Genomic DNA, 21,361 nt, shown 5'->3' on the forward strand with positions numbered 1-21,361 from the left:
CCCGAATGGATTTTTCTCAGGTTTTCGCCTGCCAAATCAGTTCTGTTATACTCACAGACACTATTTTAACAGTTTTGGAAACTTTAGAGTGTTTTCTATCCAAATCTACCAGTTATATGCATATCATATCTTCTGGGCCCGAGAAGCAGGCAGTTTATTTTGGGCATGCTTTTCATCCAAAATTCTGAATGCTGCCCCCTACCCTAGAGAAGTTAGTTGACTTACCTAGTTAAATAAAGGTTAAATAAAAAAGTTGTGGTTTCTTTGCAGCAATATGACCATGAAGGCCTGATTCACGCAATCTCCTCTGAACAGTTAATGTTGAGATGTCTGTTACTTGAACTCTGTGAAGCATTTATTTGGGCTGCAATCTGAGGTGCAGTTAACTCTAATGAAATTATCCTCTGCAGCAGAGGTAACGCTGGGTCTTCCTTTCCTGTGGTGGTACTCATTAGAGCCAGCTTCATCATAGTGCTTGATGGTTTTTGCGACTGCACTTGAAGAAACTTTAAAAGTTCTTGAAATTTTCCTCATTGACTGACCTCCATGTCTAAGTAATGATGGATTGTGGTTTCTCTTTGCTAATTTGAGCTGTTCTTACAATAATATGGACTTGGTCTTTTACCAAATAGGGCTTTCTTCTGTATTCCACCCCTACCTTGTCACAACACAACTGATTGGCTGAAATATGTTAAGAAGGAAAGAAATTACACTATTTTGCTATGAACAAGACACACCTGTTAATTGAAATGTATTGCAGGTGACTACCTCATGAAGCTGGTTGAGAGAATGCCAAGACTTGAAGAATCTCAAATATGAAATATATTTTGGTTTGTTGAACACTTTTGTTTGGTTACAACATGATTCCATATGTGTTATTTAATAGTTTTGATGTCTTCACTATTATTCTACAACGTAGAAAATAGTCAAAATAAAGAAAAACCCTTGAAGTAGTAACCTATATAAACCTTTGACCTATATATACAGCTGACTAAATTGTTAATAGCCTTTGTCGTTTCAAAGAAGTATGACTTTTAATGTAAATACATTTTTTCTGTTGCAACTCGCTAAGAGGTCAGGGAGGGGTGACATCATGCAATGCCTTTTCACATTTGGCTCCACAAGAGGTCACTGTTCTCTTTCAGGTTCGGCAGAACTACAGCTCTTGGCTACACCTATTAATATATAAATATATGTTTTACAGTCTATGGTCTACAAAGTGCCAACAATGAACAATGGAGCTGTCTATTCAGGCAAAAGGGACGAGGCAAAATGTCTCACGGTTAATAAACTGGTACCCTGTGTAGTTTCAGCAAATGTAATGTGCCATTCAGTCTACCGATGAGGGCAACAATAAAATGTGATAGGCACAGGGACCTAGGCACTACTGTACATTGTCAAACTGCAGAGAGGAATACCCTACTTTTAAAAATGTTTTATTAACCCCGTATTTAATTTGATTTCTCCTTTCTGCTATCGGCTCCCGAGTGGCGCAGCGGTCTAAGGCATTGCATCTCAGTGCAAGAGGCATCACTACAGTCCCTGGTTTGAATCCCAGCTGTATCACATCTGGCCGTGATTGGGAGCCCCATAGGGCGGTTTACAATTGGCCCAGCGTCGTCTGGGTTTGGCCGGAGTAGGCCGTCATTGTAAATAAGAATTTGTTCTTAACTGACTTGCCTAGTTAAATAAAGGTAAAGAAAAAAAATAGGCCAGGGTTTAGGCTGTTTCTTTAAAGAAAATGTCCCTTAGGAAAGCAGACAAATCACAATTATAGTATTGTGTTAGTGGGGTAATATCATTGGAGTATTGGCCTACTGTACAGGTTTGAAACCCTGATTAGTCAGACTTGCCAAAGAAACATAATTGGTTAAATACCCATAGCATCACATAAAAAGTTCCTGCAATTATGTATTTATTTTATTAGATAAAATCATCACTTATCTGTTCATAAAAAGTATATTTTTATGTGACCACTTTAGAATTTGATGGCGCATAAGAACTTGGTGTTAACTTCTGTCTTCAAAATAGTAAGTAATCTACATTTTTTTCTCTGTTTGCACTGTTATGTAATGTGTTGATGTTCAGTTGGCTTTTGGACAAGTTCATCTCAGTTACAAGAGGGGGAAACTTTGCAGATCGACCTCGCTGTCTCTCACTGTTTGTTTGCTCTCATGTATTTGTGCAACACTTTTTCACTGCGGAGGATTTTAACTTAAGGGTGGGATCTATGAAACAGGCCTTTTCTGAAACATGTGGCCTTGGGCCTGTCCAGTATTCGTGCTCCTGTTGCTGTATTTTGTGAAATACAACCAAATGTCCTTGTAATATAGACGGGTCAAGCATGGATTACAGCACCATGTGGTTTTATTTGATGTTCTGTGCTGTGAAATGGTTTATTTTGTGATTTGGGCCTTGTTTCTCCCTCTGTCCACAGCGCTTCTCCTGACTGCCTGTGCAGAACAAAAGATTAGCAGTCAGGAAATGCCCCAGCCAATCAGCTGCAGCCTTACATCCTGCCAGTGAGAGCAGGCCACTCACAGCTTGGTATCTATCCTAGCAGCCGATCGGCCAGCCTGGAGAGCCGTGGCTGTGCTCTGAGCAGGGTGAGGACAGAGGGCTGTCCTCCATGTTTTAATAAGCATTGACATAAAACACTGAGTTTTTTAGCCATGCATCCACAGAGGTAAGCTTGCTTTTCATTATTTCACTTTTATAAGCTACCAGCTACTGTGTATGTTATGTGCCTTGGGAATATAGGTTTGTCTCAGGGAGAGAGGGGGGAGAGTCCCCACAGCACAGTAGTGGAGCCTGGCAGGAGAGCAGAGTACAGCACAGCAGGCTGCCTCTGCTGGTTATGTCTCTGATCACATACGGGTCAGCCTGTTTTACTACCTTTTTACAGAATATAGCATGGCAAGAGGAATATATCCCTGTTGGAATAAGGAACAGGATTGATCCGTTTGGCTTGGCTGTCAGGTTGTAAGGGTTTATGACTGTCACAGGCCTGTACAGTCAAAATGGAAGGTGTGGGGAGGTGAGAGCTGTAACATTCAAGATGGGATCCCAGTGGATTTAACAGATGGTAAAGAGACAGCTCAGCAATGACAGCACAGCAAGAATGATTTAGGCCTCAGTGATATTAGAGCAGGGCACTGCTTTTAATCATATGCCCTTTTAAACAGGAAAGTAATCTTTATTGAGGACAAACAAGAGCAACTATTAAAAAGGCATATTCTCATGGCTGTACAGTCTGTTTTTCCAGACTACTGTTTATGCCTACAGGTAGTTCTTGCATTCTTCTTTTAGCATGTATAATTATTGAACAGGATTTGTATATTGAACAACTAGCCAAACTAAAATCTCTCTGAATGTTAGATTATATTCCTCAAAGGTTTAGTATCTGGTGAGAAAATCTGCCTAATGGTCTTTTTCAGTTCACTGCTTTCTCTTTGCTGTGGAGTGGCAGCCATTTCAGAGAGCTTCCCCTTTCTGTGCCTTGGCTCTAGGCACTCTGGGTGATATCATGTGAAGCCTGACGAAGGGAAGCAGGGCTGTTTCAGACAGCCTTGGACAGAAAAATATCATTATCCCAAGAAGGATATAAGAATATTTAATTCTGTAGTGGAACTCATATAATTCACACACATAGACCAATGCTGTATGTCAGCAGATGTTTTGTCAACAACCATGCAAACTATCATATTATTTCTGGCATGTAACGCCCAATTGCCTCTAATTCATGGAGTCAAAACACATTACTTTTTACCGTACAATGGTTCTTCTTAATGAATTGAATGGAGAGCAAACCTTTTCATCCAGTGCCTTTTTGTGAATGGTCTTTGGTAATGCCCATAATCTCTTCATTCCTGTCTGGCGTGAGGATTTGAGGTGCTGCCACCGACTTAACCCATTGATAGATGCTAACTACCTTTAGCGCACATTGATCAATGTATCTTCTTCTTGGGGGACTTTTGTTAACTTTTACAGCAAGCGTCAGGTTTAACAGTTGTTTTGGAAACATAAGAAACGTATATTTCATATCAGCGAGAAATACTTTTCTAAACACAAAAGGTTAAATTAATACACACCTTTTATTAGTATTCCCACACGGCCATATCGCCATGTTACAGCGCTTGTTTAAGGAAGACCGACAGAAAACAAAGGTGACCACCTGTGCTAAATAGCTATCTACCATGCACCTGTGTGTCAGCGTAACTGGGGAGGAAGTGTAGTTAGTCAACTGGAGGCACACAGTGTATGGATCTGTGAAAATCTGCTAACGTTACAGTAAGTGTATCTTTTTTATTTGAAAGATTCTTTATCACTGATATGAAAGGGCCGTATGTTTCGAAAACCGCTTAGCAAGCGATGATTATTGATGTTTCTAATACGGCGTCAGAATTGTAGTTCACATGGCCAGCAGTGGGCGAAGCTAACTGCTGAAAACCCTACTGAGAGAAGGGTTTTCTAGAGTTACGACCAGCTGTGCTTTGTAATAATGGTCCAAACAAGAAAACCAATTCATGCTGCCACTTTTGCTTTTATTCACCACACCTGTGTTGTCTGACCTTTTCTAACGACCTTCATGTCATTCGGATTTGTTCTCCATGTTAAACCATCATTGTTTTTGTCTATCATAATCTTTTTAATGGCAGCATTAGTATTTAGTTAACTACAAATAGAAATTATGGTTCAAAGTGGCACTGGCAGAATAAAATAAGTAATAGCAATACCACTGTTGGTTACAAGTATTGACACATTGTAAAGGTCCAGAAGAAAAGCCAGTAGGAAAGTGTTGGACTGGGAAGAAAAGGGTGTTGGCAGCATGTTCTCCAGTCTTAACCACAGCCGACCATTTTGATTTTGAGGCCTGTGACATTTTCAGCCCTGTCTTTGTGCTCAGTGTAAGGCCCTTCCTGCATTCCTGTGAGCCGGTCTACTGGTAAGCTGTGTGTGATCTCTACAGCAGCTCGTCTCGACTGGAGCCGTGTGTGCAGTGTTCTCAGCAGGCAGGCAATAAGGGAATGTCTTCAAAATGGACGCCACACACACTGCCTCATAGCTGTGGAGTGAGATTGGAGGGAATCTGATACGCTCCCTTTCTGCCTGTGTAACTACATCCCCCATGTTTTAGAAAATGCACACAACCAGTGAGGACTATATGGGCTTTGAGGGAGTGAGGGACTTGGTTCCAGGGGTTTTGTGATAGTGAGGAGAAATCCTCTCTGCATTGCAGCACTGTGTCTGAGGAGATAGGGGAGAAGAGAGCCTGTGTGGCACTCTGAGCCAGGCGCCCAATCAGGCACCTCCGTGTGGCGCTCAAACCAATCGGCAGTCCACAGCTGAGGTTAAAGATTGACGATCGCAGGGAGAGCAGCAGGGAGAGCAAGGCCCTTCTGGAAAATTCTGCACCAATCTTTGTCTCATCCCCCACCGGCCTCAAAAAAATTAAAATAAGAAAGAATAACAATTTAAAAAGGCTGAAGAATCTGTATTCTGTGCGTAAAGAGAAAAAAAAGGTATGCTGTCAATTTCCTACATTGAAGCATGGGTGTTCTGTCAGAGAGGGCGTGGGAGGGATTATATCACTATATTAATGAAAATAATGTATTTTCGGAAATTTAACTACAAGAAGGGTGTTGTAGGCATTGGTTTAGTGTGTTTTCACTGTCTCTTGCTCTGCGTATCTGACCGGAGGAAAAGGGGATGTTGCTGAGGCAGACTCTCTGTGCTGAAAGCCTTTATCAGAGGTGGAGGCCAGTAAAGCCAGTGCTCTGTCTCTGTAATTTTCTGCCCCCGAGATGGAGAAGAGAGAGACAGAGGGGTGATAAAGAAATGGTGGAAAAGGGACTACATTTGCTTCTCTAACAGGGAGCTGCTGTCTTTGTATCCCACACTTTCGCATTCTAATTATGCTGCTCTCTCCAAGAGCTAAAGAAAAAGCTGGTGAAATTGAACCCATCTGAGCTGTGAGACAGTAGCTTGTGCCGTGGCGTAAAAAAAAAAATGTCTGAAACAAGGTGATGCTCATTTTGAGCTGATATTGCGTAAAACCTGTTTGACAGTTTTCTTATGAAGCAGTGGCTTTCCCACAAGAAAGTACCTTTTTTAAATTCAAGGAAGTGTGCATTTAAATGATGTGTTCATAGGGCTGGGGCTGTGTTTGTTCAAGACAATGAAACAGTAATGTTTGAGTTGCTTCACTCTTGACTTGAGGGATATAAAACGCATGAGACTGGGGTAGTCCCATTTTAGAGGGAAATGACTATGGCATTGTAGTCACCATGCAGTTTTAGAGCGGATGGTTCTCCATTGCCCCTGGCCTCAGTTCAGCCTTGACCTGTCTCAGTAGGTATTGGGGCCCAATGGTTGTGGGCTCAGGATTCATGGGTGACGCGAACGGTTGAGTTTGATATCATTTTTAGATTACCAACAGGTTTGTCAAACTATTCTATGATTTCTTGAAAAAAGTGTTTAAACAATTGTTATTTTTTAAGCTTTAACATTTATCTAAAAAGGCATAAACTCACATTTTTAAACCCTATTTTACATTATCTGAAGTGTTTGTTATGCCCGCCATTGGTTGAGACATAGGATTTTCTTGAATGCAGGGTGAGTGTCATTTCAACCATAGAAATAGTGGATCTATCCCTTCAGACCCCTGCAATCTAGCTGGTACGCCATTGACATTTACATTTAATTTAAACTTTAACTTCCAATCACTACCAGAAAGATGGCCTCTGGTCCACCCATTGTCGAATGTCAAGTTGAATGGAAATGTCTATTCTATTATCTCTACAACACAAACACCTCAGATGGTGTAAAATAGGGTCTAAGCTACAACATACACTACATGACCAAAAGTATGTGGACAAACATCTCATTCCAAAATCCAAAATTAATATGGAGTTGGTCCCCCCTTTGCTGCTATAACAGCCTCCACTCTTCTGGGAAGGCTTTCCATTAGATGTTGGAATGTTGCTGTGGGGACTTCTTCTATTTAGCCACGATCATTAGTGAGGTTGGGCACTGATGTTGGGCGATTAGGCCTGGCTCCTAGTCAGTGTTCCAATTCATCCCAAAGGGGTTTAGATGGTCATTGCAGGTCAGTCAAGTCTGTGCAGGTCAGTCAAGTTCTTCCACACCGATCTCGACAAACCATTTCTGTATGGACCTCGCTTTGTGCACGGGAATTGTCATGCTGAAACAGGAAAGGTCCTTCCCCAAACTGTTGCCAAGAAGTTGGAGGCACAGAATCGTCAATAATGTCATTGTATGCGGTAGCGTTAAGATTTCCCTTCACTGGAACTAAGGGGCCCGAACCATGAAAAACAGCCCCAGACCATTATTCCTCCTCCAGCAAACTTGACAGTTGGCACTATGCATTCGGGCAGGTAGCGTTCTCCTGGCATCTGCCAAACCCAGATTTGTCCGTCGGATTGCCAGATGGTGAAGCATGATTCATCACTCCAGAGAACGTGTTTCCACTGCTCCAGTCCAATGGCGGCGAGCTTTACACCACTACACCCGACGCTTGGCATTGCCCACGGTGATCTTAGGCTTGTGTGCGGCTGCTCAGCCATGGAAACCCATTTCATGAAGCTCCCGACGAACAGTTCTTATGCTGATGCTTCCAGAGGCAATTTGGAACTCGGTAGTAAGTGTTGCTCAGTACCGAGGACAGACGATTTTTACGCGCTTTAGCACTCTGCGGTCCCGTTCTGTGAGCATGTGTGGCCTACCACTTCGCGGCTGAGTTGTTGAGACGTTTCCACTTCACAGTAACAGCACTTATAGTTGACTGGGGCAGCTCTAGCAAGGCAGAAATTTGACAAACTGACTTGTTGGAAAGACGGGCATCCTATGACGGTGCCACGTTGAAAGTCACTTCTGTACGGGCCATTCTACTGACAATGTTTGTCTATGGAGATCGCATGGCGGTGTGCTCAATTTTATACATGTGTCAGCAATGGGTGTGGCTGAAATAGCCAAAATTACTAATTTGAAGGGGTGTCCACATACGTTTGTTTTTGGGTAATTGACGCTAAAGCTGAAAAAAATTGTTTTAATTTAAAACATTAAAATATATTTTTTCAATCATAAAATAGTTTCACAACCCTGTTTGTAAGCTTTCAAATTATATCAAACTCAACTGTTTATCTTTTTTAGGGAAGACACGGATGTCTCATGGTAGAATGGGGTATGCAAAATGGGTCTTCTTTCAGCCCCTCTCGCTCCTGAATGTTTTAGTGTTCAGGTTCAAAAAGTCCCTTTCTACCATGGGCAAACATGTATGGAAGGTTTTGCTCAAATCAAAAGAGGTGCAATCAGAAAGTAATTGAAATCATATGGAACGACCCCATGTTGAGTTTGAAACTAGAACGCATTTAGCTGTTAGTTAATAATAGTTAGTTACATAACATCCATGCCCAGTCAATTCCTGTAGATGTGTCTCTGTGTGTAATTTGTCCATTTGAGAAATCCACTTTTGGCATCAATGCATGACATGTGTTTGAGTTCATGTGTAGATAGGATTCAACCCCATGTTATGAAATGCATGGCTCCAGAAAAGCAAATCTAATCCCTGGGACATTGTTCTGAGGCACTGACAGATGATTGTTGACCTTCAACTTAATCACATTCTGTCAGTTTCACACTCTGGAACTCTGAACATTAGAACACTGCTTTACTAGACATTTTCCTTCTCCCAATAAGAGAGGGACTCTTGCTGGCCGTAGCCTGTAGATTTATGATACCTCTGCACCAAAGCGAACAGTGTGTGTCTGTGTCCAGTCAGGATTGGTTTAGACAGAGTTTGCCTCCGGGCCAAATAGACTCTCGCTCTAAGAATAACCCCATTGTAGTGAGACCGAGAGAGTGGGTCAGTGTTGAAGCAGACCTTTACAGTCAGACGGGATTGTCTTTCCTCTGGAAATGATACTAAAATGATACAAATAAGATTTGTGAGACTTTGGTTTTACATTTACACACAAGTATTTCAGCAGATGCTTTTATACAGTGTGATTTATGATTGTTACTTAGTAGATGGTGTTGCGAAACCACGTGCATACTGAACATACTGTAGATTAAGCAATGTCTGGTGTAAACATAGTGAGTCAAACTGTAAAAAGGCATTGGATGAATTGATTTATGTTGGGAGTCTTTCTGTAGGTATTGTCATAACAGGGCTTTAATAGTGCATCTCTTTTCTCTGCCAGTTTGGCTGAGGAGGAGGTGACGACTGAGTCGGATGCAGTAGAGGGGATGGAGATATCTACACGATCCAAAGGTGAGAAACACTGAAAGCTGAGCTGTACTTTCACCTATTTATGCCTATGCCTACAGGCAGTATGTGGTGGTGGTGAAAGGCTTTATTTTATTGCTCCCATGTTGAGTGTAGGCTACTGTATGTATGTGTCTGGTACAGAGCTGAATCACAAGCGGTATAAGATGGAGGCTAATGTGCTGCTTCTGTTCATATCGCTGTCATGGCTTATCACTATGGTAACCGGTTTTTATCTTCTGTACTGTATGAAAACAATGAACATCTACTGTTCTATGGCCAGTACATGCACTTTCTTCTGGGAAATAATACATCTGTCATGTTGGCTTGCCTGACATTTGACCCCCTCCCTGCAGTTTCGGACCCAGGGTCAGTGGAGCGGGCGGCCCAGAAACGCAAGGTGCCCAGCCCCCCTCACTCGTCTAATGGTCACTCCCCGGCTGAGACTTCCCCCAGTCCGGTCAAAAAGAAGAAGAAACCAGGAGCGGTCAGCAGCAGTAAAGACCAGGTGCGACCTCCCCCTCCCTGCTCCTCTGTGCTCACACTGTTGTGCTTTCAGAGGCTGCTGGGTTTCTGTTACACTGAAATAGATCCTACTGAAAAAACGATGTATAACATTTTCTGTTCCAGTTGTCTTTTGGTATGCCATGGGACTATTTTATGTTTGTGACACCATGAGGTTTATCTTTTCTTATAGTGTTACATAGTATTAGGCCATATAGGCTTACTGTAATAAGATTTATCTAAATTGTTTCATTAATGTGTTTGCATGCTTGTTTTACAAATTTTGCCTACTGAAATCAAGTGATTGGTAATGCTTCGGCTGTTGCTCACTCACACTGAGACTATTAATGATTAGCACTTATAAATGGTAAATTACAATAGCAACCTGGGCTTAAAAGCCATGGATCAAAGCTTGTCTCAATGCAAAAAAAGTAACAGGTGTGGACCAAAACACAGACTGCTTATCAGATCCAATCAGTAAGCGATACTAAAGGCTAGTTTCTCAAACTGATCCTTTTCACTGTCTTGACCTTTGAAAGGGGATTTGTAATATAATCTACAGTAATGATTCTCTTCAAGTCTGATACCAGGAATGGTCAATTAATCAATGTTTTAATGCCTTATGTCGCAACACAGGGTTCTAAGCAGTCTGTTTTGGACAGTTACTATGTAACTATTGTGTTTTTTGAAAAACATATTTGTAATTGTTTTTTTCATGTCTGCTATGCTGCTCATGTAATCTCACACCTGATTTTTGAAACCCCAAACGTTCTCTTTCTCTTGCCTGCATTTCAGTCAGAACTAAGACATGGTCCCTTTTACTATGTGAAGCAGCCAGCACTCACCACAGACCCTGTTGATGTTGTGCCGCAGGACGGCAGAAATGACTTCTACTGCTGGCTGTGCCACCGCGAGGGTCAGGTGCTCTGCTGTGAGCTCTGCCCGAGGGTGTACCACGCCAAGTGCCTCAAACTACCCGCAGAGCCCGAGGGTGACTGGTTCTGCCCTGAATGTGAGGTACTCGCTTGTGGGTGGGACCGAAAACCAGTTGTCTACCAGGAAGACAACTTTAGAACCTTAAAATGCATGGGAGGCTGGGGCTTGAGGCCGGACCATGATGACAGACATCCCTATTTTATGGAATTTACAGAGTTGAGAAAAATCTTGGAGTTACAAGAAATTCTGACCATGTTGGTATAAGATGTGGTCAAGGTAGTAAAATGAGGCTTGATACTGGGAATATCCTTTGAAATGGGAATATACATTTGAAGCTAACATTTTGCTAACAAAAGATCTCTCTTTTCTTTCAGAAAATAACAGTTGCAGAGTGCATAGAGACTCAGAGTAAAGCAATGACGATGCTAACAATAGACCAGCTGTCTTACCTGCTAAAGTTTTCACTCCAGAAGATGAAACAGCCAGGTGTAAGTGCACTGACCTCCCTCCTCCAACTGACTGATCAGTCACAGTAACATTCTAAATCAACTGTATATAGGGCACATATTCCAAAGGCTTGTGCTTGTGCTTTTACCCACATTGTCATGGAAGAACTACTTATTTCTACCTTTTCTAACTGTTGTTATTGACTAATTGTTTTGACAGTAGATATTGAACTGTTGAAGAACAGAGAGATCAGCGTTAGTAAAATTCATATACACTGAGTGTACAAAACTTTAGGAACATCTGCTCTTTCAATGACAGACTGAGCAGGTAAATCCAGGTGAAAGTTTTGATCCCTTATTGATGTCACCTGTTAAATAATATCCACTTCAGCGTAAATGAAGGGGAGGAGACAGGTTAAAGAAGGATTTTTAAGCCTTGAGACAACTGACACATGGATTTTATATGTGTGCCATTCAGAGGGTGAATGGCCAAGACAAAAGATTGAAGTGCTTTTGAACAGGGTATGGTAGTAGGTGTCAGGCACACCGGTTTGAGTGTGACATGAACTGCATCTCTCCTGGGGTTTTCACGCTCAACACATTCCCGCATTTATAAAAAATTGTCCACCACCCAAAGGACATCCAGCCAACTTGACACAACTGTGGGAAGCATTGGAGTCAGCATGGGCCAGCATCCCTGTGGAAAACTTGACACCTTGTAGTCCATGCCCCGATGAATTGAGGCTGTTCTGAGGGCAAAGAGGCATGCAACTCAATATTAGGAAGGTGTTCCTAATGTTTTGTACACTCAGTGTAATTCCAATGTGAGTGAACAGAACTCTCTCACACAAACACAATATAATGGTTGTGTGCTTGTTTATATGGTCAGAATTTTAAGACTGCTCAATGCTTTCACCTGATTTTGTGTTCCATCAGTGAGGTCCATTGCCCCTTCCCCAATACACTGTGAACTTATTTACTATACTCAAAGTCTGAAGTTTCCTTTGGTGTTCTGGTTACAAAATGGTAAGCCATAAGTAAGGGTGTTCTAACAACACTAAACCACCCAAGCCTGTTTTTAGCCAGTCCTCTCCTCTACAATGACATAAAGAGCAAAGGAACCATTGAACCAAGGGTCCATTTTGGAAAGTGGTGTTGTGGTGAGGATACAGTTGCCCCTCTTACTCTTTTTCAGGACCAACCACGCTCGTCATCTCACTCCCCCCATGCAGGCGCCACGCAGAGAAAGGCTTTTAATTGGGTAATCAAACACACAAAAAAAAAAGACCTAATCATATTTCCCCCGTTATTTTCCTCCTGTTTGGAGTGTTTTTTGTGTCTGTTTTTAGTTGCTGTTGTCTGTCCTGGGGTGGTGGAGTGTTTGTAATGGGTTGTGGTGGTGGAGGTCATGCAGTGAAGGCTTAATCCTAAATTGAGATGCAATTGAAATCTTAACCTAAATCTTGAATTAATTTCAATTATATATTTACATTAAAGTTTTAGCTATGAGTGTGTCTCAAGTTAGGATTTGGTCTAAGTGTGGCCTATTTGGAATTTGAATATGAAGGTTAATTCACTGTGCATGTCTCTTTTGTCTCTTCTCCAGACGGAACCCTTCCAGAAGCCAGTATCTCTGGAACAGCATCCAGACTACGCAGAGTATATATTTCACGCCATGGATCTCGGTACATTGGAGAAGGTTAGAAAATGTACTCTTCTTTCTTTGGGGTTAGAACTACAATCCCAAACCTCACCAGTGGTTGATCACTGACCTTTTCTATTTCATTTTTCCAGAATACAAAAAAGAAAATGTATGGCTGCACTGAAGCTTTCTTGGCAGATGTGAAATGGATTTTACACAACTGCATAATTTATAATGGAGGTCTGTGTCCCTGTTTTGATTGCAATGGATTTTTACTGGTTATCAATAACTGATTTGTAATGATTACTCACTGTGACCTTCTTATTTTAGGCAATCATAAGCTTACTGCCACAGCTAAAGTCATAGTGAAAATCTGTGAACATGAGGTAAGTGTGGGTATGCGGCCAAAAATTCTTTCAGGCCTTCAGAAGAGATTCTTCTTACACGTACAATGATTCTTCTCTTTCAGATGAATGAGATTGAGGTCTGTCCGGAGTGCTATCTGTCAGCTTGCCAAAAGAGAGACAACTGGTTCTGTGAGCCATGCGTGAGTTCAAAGCTTGTGCTAAACGCGTCATACATTTGAATTGTAGTACCTTGTGTATACTGAATGTGGTCTGTATAATGGTCTCAGTATGATAACTAGTCTTCCTGTTTACTTTGCTCAGAGTAATCCTCACCCTCTCGTGTGGGCCAAGCTGAAGGGGTTTCCATTCTGGCCTGCCAAAGCACTGCGGGACAAAGACGGGCAGGTGGATGCTCGTTTTTTCGGGCAGCACGACAGGTACTTTTGGTACTTAACTATGTCACTTTTACTCATCAGTTCATTTGGTATTTCACAGCTCTCCGTCTCTATCCTCTGTGTCTATTCAGCTGTTCCGTTGTATTATTATTCTTCACCTTCCAGGGCGTGGGTCCCCTTAAACAACTGCTACCTCATGTCCAGGGAGATTCCCTTTTCTGTGAAGAAGACTAAGAGCATCTTCAACAGTGCCATGCAGGAGATGGAGGTCTACGTGGAGAACATGAGGAAGAAGTTTGGAGTGTTCAACTATGCCCCCTTCCGGACACCCTACACCCCTGATAACCAGTACCAAATGCTGCTGGATCCTGCCAACCCCTCGTCCGGCTCGGTCCGGCCCGAGAAGCAGGAGAAGATCAAGTTCAACTTTGACATGACTGCATCTCCCAAGATGCCCTTGGCCAGGAGCATGCTGTCTGACGGGGGCGGGGGCATGGGCGGGGTTGGAGGGAGTACAGGCCGGAGGATCTCCCTGACAGATATGCCCCGCTCGCCCATGAGCACCAACTCCTCTGCTCACACAGGCTCTGATGGAGAGCTGGATACACCAGAAAAGGGCCCGGCTAGAGCCCCAGTCAGCCACTATAGTGCTGGGGAGGAGTCCATGGACTGCACAGGTAGGTACTGCACACTGCCTGTCTGACAGTCTGTAGTCCTAGGGGAATATGAAATATACTGTAACAGTGACCTAGACTCTGGTTTTCGGTATAAATCAAGAACTGTAAACACAGGGCATGTTATTTTTTTTTATACCTGCCACTTAAATTAAGATCCTGAGAAGAGCATGACATTGATAGATATATCTGCGCACTCTCCACAGCATCACCTGCTTCCACTCGACCTGGTCCTGCCTCTGGTGCCAATGACAGCCCTAAACCGTTCCTCTCCCAGGGTCCTGCTCTAGTCCCCAAGCAGGAGAAAGCAACTCTCACAGGGAGCATCCTTAACCTCAACCTGGGTGAGCTGCCACACACCTGCCCTCAGTCACACCACAATCATCTTCAAAGCTCACCTATTTAGCACACCTGGGAAAGGCTTCATGACAGCAAAACCATATCCATAAACCTTAACCATATGTAGACATTCCTACTTGGTCTAGTGATTGGAGTGGATTTCAACTTGTCAATAACATTGTTTGTGATCTTGTGTGCTGGCCTGTCAGACCGTAGCAAAGCCGAGATGGACCTAAAGGAGTTGAGTGAGACTGTACAGCAGCAACAGCAGGGGGCCCCACCAGTCCTCACCTCGCCCAAGAGACAGATCAGGAGCCGCTTCCAGCTCAACCTGGACAAAACCATTGAGAGCTGCAAGGCCCAGCTGGGTGAGTGAACTCGCCACACCGCTAGTAAAGCACCAGTTATGAAGATAGGGGCACCAGTCAACTACTTTGTTTTCAGTTAGTCCATTTGTATGAAAACAACCAAAAGAACCTTTGACGTTATACATTTACCCCAACTTCCCCTCTGCTGTGTACAGGTATAGATGAGATCTCTGAGGATGTGTATAAGGGAGTAGAACACAGCGACTCAGAGGACTCTGATAAATCAGATTCGAGTGACAGTGATGCCAGCGACGAGGAACAGAAACCTAAGGCAGGCAAACACACAAAGGCCAATGACAAGGGCGAGAAGGACTCTTCCAAGAGGGGATCCAAAGACCCCCTGCCCCCCAGCCTAAATGAGGTCAAAACAAAGGGGCCAGCAACTGCCACGGTAACCATGGGGGATGTGGGGGCACCATCTACCCTCTCTGAATCCTCATCTAAAGAGAATCAGGGTGTACACTCGGACAAAGACCTCCCAGAGGAAGCAAAAGCAGCCCCAGTATCCCCGGCATCCAGAGAGAAGCCCCAGGTGAAGCAGGAGGCTAGGCAGCCCTCTGTGGTGGACGACTCCGACTCTGAGAGGGAACTGGTGATTGACCTGGGGGAGGACCAGGGGGGCAGAGACCGGAAGAAGAGTAGGAAAGATTCACGCGCCACCAAAAATCCACCAGCCAATAAGACAGAGGGTGAGAGTCCTCCTGTTCTCTATCACTAGTTGATAAAATATGAAAGCGAGAAAAAAGTTTAACCAAAACAGATGCTGTTATTAATATTTTCTTTTTATTGTAGGTAAAGCCCTGTCAAGTTCCCTTACTCCATCTCAAAACAACACAGCCCATTTCTTAACCCCCAGTATGAAAGATTCATCACATTCTCCACTAGCCATCCCTCTAAACATGGTGTCCTTCACTACTGCTTCTTCCACCACCATCGCCCCCACCACACTCCCCAATGCCACACTACCGATGGCCCCCATCACATCCTCCTCTGCCACCACAGCAGTGAAGAAACAGCGCCCTCTGCTGCCCAGGGAGACTGTCCCGGTGGTGCAGCGGGCGGTGGTGTGGAACCCCACCAACAGGTTCCAGACTTCCTCCCAGAAGTGGCACATGCAGAAGGTGCAGCGGCAGCAACAAAATCAGCAGCCAGATACGCCTCAGCTGCAGGCAGCATCACCAGGCCAGCCACAGACAATGCCGCAAACGCCAGCATCTGCAACATCTTCATTGCCACAGCAACCTTCCCAAAGCACGCGGTACCAGACCAGGCAATCTGTCAAAGGTACACCACAATATTAGTTGAAAATTAAATTAGCACACTACAGAGAAAATGGACACAGCAAAAAAACTACAGTATGAGGTTCAACTGCAGGCCTAAAAACCATCGCTGTGATGTTTTATTTTTATTTATTTAACCTTTATTTAACTAGGCAAGTAATTTAAGAACAAATTCTTATTTCCAATGACTGCCTACCAAAAGGCAAAAGACCTGCGGGGACGGAGGCTGTTTTTAAATTTTCTTTAAAAATATAACTAAAAATAAATAAAATATAGGACAAAACACATCACGACAAGAGACACAACACCACATAAAGAGAGAACTAAGACAACACCATAGCAGCAACACATGACAACACAACATGGTAGCAACACAACATGGTAGCAACAGAACATGACAACAACATGGTAGCAACAGAACATGGCAGCAGCACAACATGGTACAAACATTATTGGGAACAGACAACAGCACAAAGGGCAAGAAGGTAGAGACAACAATGCATCACGCGAAGCAGCCACAACTGTCAGTAAGAGTGTCCATGATTGAGTCTTTGAAGGAAGAGATTGAGATAAAACTGTCCAGTTTGAGTGTTTGTTGCCGCTCGTTCCAGTCTCTAGCTGTAGCAAACTGAAAAGACGAGCAACCCAGGAATGTGTGTGCTTTGGGGACCTTTTAACAGAATGTGACTGGCAGAATGGGTGTTGTATGTGGAGGATGAGGTCTGCAGTAGATATCTCAGATGCGGGGAGTGAGGCCTAAGAGGATTTTATAAATGAGCATCAACCAGTGGGTCTTGCGACAGGTATACGGAGATGACCAGTTTACAGAAGAGTATAGAGTGCAGTGATGTGATGTGTCCTATAAGGAGCATTGGTGGCAAATCTGATGGCCAAATGGTAAAGAACATCTAGCCGCTCGAGAGCACCCTTCCCTGCTGATCTATAAATTACGTCTCCGTAATATAGCATGGGTAGGATAGTCATCTGAATCAGGGTTAGTTTGGCAGTTGGGGTGAAAGAGGAGCCATTACGATAGAGGAAACCAAGTCAAGATTTAACTTTAGCCTGTAGCTTTGATATGAGAAGGACAATGTACCGTCTAGCCATACTCACAAGTACTTGTATGAGGCGACTACCTCAAGCTCTAAACCCTCAGAGGTAGTAATCACACCTATGGGGAGAGGGGTATTCTTCTTACCAAATCACATGACCTTCGTTTTGGAGGTATTCAGAACAAGGTTATTAAAGGCAGAGAAAGTTGTTGGACACTAAGCTTTGTTGTAGAGCGTTTAACACTAAATCTGGGGAGGGGCCAGCTGAGTATAAGACTATCATCTGCATATAAATGGATAAGAGAGCTTTCTACTGCCTGAGCTATGTTGTTGATGTAAATTGAGAAGAGCGTGGGGCCTAGGATTGATCCTTGGGGTACTCCCTTGGTGACAGGCTATTCCTGATACAGCAGATTTTCTGACTTTATACACTGCACTTTTTGAGAGAGGTAGTTAGCAAACCAGACCCACAAAAAATGGAATGGTCTACCGTATCAAAAGCTTTGGGCAAGTGAATAGAAATAGCAGCACAACATTGGAATCAAGGGCAATGGTGACATCATTGAGGACCTTTAAGGTTGCAGTGACACATCCATAAACTGAGCAGAAACCAGATTGCATACCAGGAGAATACTGTAGACATCAAGAAAGCCAGTCAGTTGATTGACAAGTTTATGATAAACAGGGCAAAATAGAAATGGGCCTATAACAGTTAGGATCAGCTTGATCTCCCCCTTTAAATAATGGACGAACCATGGCTGCCTTCCAAGCAACGGGAACCTCCCCAGAGAGGAGAGACAGGTTAAAATGGTCAGAGATATGCTTGGCGATGATAGGGGCAGCAACATTAAAGAAGAAAGGGTCTAAACCATGTCACTGATTTAGTATTGGTTCTTGTTGTTTACTCTAGCTGTCCAGCAGAAAGACCCTCCACTCAGTACGTCCACGTCGTCTGTTACCCTGGTGACCAGTACCCCACCCTCTGTGGCCATGATGGCAGCCCCTGGATTAGGTAGTGGCCCCTCCACCCCATCCTCCATGGCAGGGGACTTCCAGATCCCCACCGCATCAGCAGACGTAGCAGCTGACATTGCAAAGTACACTAATAAAGTAAGTATGCGAGGCTTGGATCGATGGCCAGAGTAAGCAAGCTGAAGGCTGTACACTACACTATCAGTATTATGGTTTGGGGCTTGGAGCAAGGCTTATTGAAGCATGCACACTTTTGGGGGACAATTTTACATATGCCAGATAGATTAAATATGTATTTTTTTTTGTTATCTGTCTTTTATTTAAGGTATGAATAGTCATTGGCCTCTTGGGTACTCAAGAGTGTGATGGGTCTGCATTCAAAGAGATTGCATAAAGCTTACTTCCGAAAAGTTTTTGCTTCAGGTCTCCTTTATCCCTCAGATAATGGATACAATCAAAGGGACTGTGACTGAGCTGTATACAGACCTTTCCAAAAACACTTCAGGGAACACATTAGCAGAGGTAGGTATCTGCTGGTCTCCCTCAGAGGGACTGAATACCACCATACCTATAATAGTTAGCTGTATGACTCTGGGGAGTCTGAGTGTATGTCCTTGTCTCTCCCACACAGATTAGACGATTGAGAATTGAAATAGAAAAACTGCAGTGGCTTCATCAACAGGAGCTGTCAGAAATGAAGCACAATCTAGGTAAGGACCTTTACATTACTCTAGCTTAAACTGCAGATGACCTTGGCAAATCTGGGTCAAGGACTGTCTGTCAATATAACAACGAATGTCATTGACTAAGGAGAAGTAATCACATTATTCTACAGAAAAGGTTATGTTATTGTCTGATGTGTGTGCATGTGCAGAGTTAACCATGGCGGAGATGAGGCAAAGTCTGGAGCAGGAGAGGGAGCGACTGATGGCGGAGGTGAAGAAGCAGATGGAGGTGGAGAAACAACAGGCGGTAGACGAGACCAAGAAGAAGCAGTGGTGTGCCAACTGCAAGAAGGAGGCCATATTCTACTGCTGCTGGAACACCAGCTACTGTGACTATCCCTGCCAGCAAGCCCACTGGCCAGAACACATGAAGTCCTGCACACAATCAGGTAACGCACACGCACCAGCCATATTCAAAGCTGAATTGATATTAGTTAAAGAATATTGAATCCATCTGACTACAGGTATCAATTGTCTTACAATTGTATAGTTATATATTTCTGTTCTCTTTTTATAGCGACAGCCTCACAGCAAGAGCCTGAGTCGGGGTCCACGGCAGACGGCCCAAACAAAGCCTCAGGACAGTCAAGTGGTCAAACCTCTCCCAGAGGAACGACATCCGCACCCACAGACAAAGACTCTAACGTGGAGAAAAGCAAGGACAATGTCACTGTCAGCCTTTCCTAACACTGAGCCCTTGCCCCAACCATTGAGTTATTGCACTTGAACCTGTAACATAAAACTATCGACACTTTATATTTTCAAGCTGCTGCTCTGGAGTAATCCAAAGGCTCTTTTTTTGTTAATGACCGGAATTTAATCTTTCCCAAAAATCTACAATCATCCTTATCCATCTCAAGTATACTTACTGTATTTCCAGGAGATGAATGTCCAATGCACTGTGGGACAAGTAACCACTAGAGGGCACTACCTGTTCTCGCAATCACTGTCAGCAACAGGCAGTACATTACACTCCCTTTGCAAGCTCATAGAGAAGCAGCATTATGGCCAAATTTGAGGAGTAGGTGTGTGAGTAAGATGCATAGAAAGTTTAGCAGAAAGTGTATCTATTATTATCTGTAATATTAATAAACATTTATTGGGAGTGCATAATAAGTTTTGGTACTGGAGTTTGGTCAATGATCACCCAGATGCCCAAACTCGATGTGAACGGACAAGAATGGAACATGGCTTCAGATGAGTGTTAACACAAATGTCTTTTTTTCTACAATTGTGTATGTTAATTTATTTATACCAGAATGTTGCCTACAGTTTATTGCAGAGATAATGTTCAATATACTGCCTGTTGAATTAAGATATGGTTTAAAGATAGGCTTTTCCATTTCGGAATGTTTTTCTTTCATCCCTTGGGTCTCGTGTTCATCATAATGCTGCCATTTGTCCTGAATTCATATCTGTGTTATACGCATGTTGTCACTGAGAAATAAACCATATTTATGGCAAACACAGGCCTAGTTTTTGAGGTAACATAATACACCACTACATTTAAGGCTGTTACATTTTTCAATGTGTCTGCCACATAATTCCAAAATGTAAATGTAGCTGGTTGAAAATGATAAACTACAGCGAACAAGTCTTTGTGAGTCAGGTTTAAGCGCTCTACACCTTATTCACTCATCTGAGAGCAGGAAATGTCATTTGACTTTCAAACTATTTTCCTACTACAATCTACTGTAATGGAATCATTCCTCCCTGTATAGAGAAGTGACTAAATCAACTCTGTTGTATTTAATGTCTTGTTTGTTTACATTCTGTAAATAAATAAAGTATGTTCTGAAACTGTTTGACCATTATTATGGCAGTTGGGGTGAAAGATGTTAAATAAAATGTTATTGGTCACATACACATGGTTAGCAGATGTTATTGCGAGTGTAGCAAAATGCTTGTGCTTCTAGTTCCGACAGTGCAGAAATATCTAACAATTCCACAACTACCTAATACACAAGGAATGGAATAAGAATATATAAATATATGGATGGACAATGACAGAGCAGCATAGGCAAGATGCAATAGATGGTATAAAATACAGTATATGTGTATGAGATGAGTAATGCAAGATATGTAAACATTAAAGTGGCATTATTAAAGTGACTAGTGATCCATTTATTAAAGTGGCCAATGATTTCAAGTCTATGTAGGCAGCAGCATCTGTGTTAGTGATGGCTGTTTAGCAGTCTGATGGCCTTGAGAAAGAAGCTGTTTTTCAGTCTCTCGGCCCCAGCTTTGATGCACCTGTACTGACCTCGCCTTCTGGATGGTAGCGGGGTGAATAGGCAGTGGCTCGGGTGGTTGTTGTCCTTGATGATCTTTTGGCTTTCCTGTGACATCGCGTGCTGTAGGTGTCCTGGAGGGCAGGTAGTATGCCCCCGGTGAG

The 21,361-nt window shown here is 43.0% G+C and overlaps 1 protein-coding gene across 9 annotated transcripts; it reads left to right on the plus strand.

The window, feature by feature from the left end:
* Positions 1-2,214: 2,214 nt before the first annotated feature.
* LOC120060354 (protein kinase C-binding protein 1-like) lies at positions 2,215-20,766 on the plus strand. Of its 9 annotated transcripts, none has more exons than XM_039009609.1 (21): positions 2,215-2,686; positions 9,222-9,292; positions 9,643-9,794; positions 10,586-10,807; positions 11,101-11,214; positions 12,368-12,433; positions 12,779-12,871; positions 12,967-13,054; positions 13,145-13,200; positions 13,284-13,361; positions 13,483-13,598; positions 13,722-14,233; positions 14,437-14,574; positions 14,779-14,937; positions 15,093-15,626; positions 15,730-16,221; positions 18,180-18,379; positions 18,683-18,763; positions 18,873-18,951; positions 19,116-19,355; positions 19,484-20,766. In XM_039009609.1, the coding sequence occupies exons 1-21, from the start codon at positions 2,673-2,675 to the stop codon at positions 19,651-19,653; spliced, it is 3,675 nt and encodes a 1,224-aa protein (XP_038865537.1). In that variant the 5' UTR covers positions 2,215-2,672; the 3' UTR covers positions 19,654-20,766. The 9 variants fall into 9 exon arrangements, with proteins under 9 accessions (XP_038865537.1, XP_038865573.1, XP_038865590.1 ...); XM_039009636.1 differs by lacking the exon at positions 2,215-2,686 and adding an exon at positions 2,972-3,085; XM_039009627.1 differs by lacking the exon at positions 2,215-2,686 and adding an exon at positions 5,179-5,522.
* Positions 20,767-21,361: the final 595 nt, after the last annotated feature.

The sequence above is a fragment of the Salvelinus namaycush genome, chromosome 2 (genome assembly GCF_016432855.1).
Source record: "Salvelinus namaycush isolate Seneca chromosome 2, SaNama_1.0, whole genome shotgun sequence".
Taxonomy (NCBI): Eukaryota; Metazoa; Chordata; class Actinopteri; order Salmoniformes; family Salmonidae; genus Salvelinus; species Salvelinus namaycush.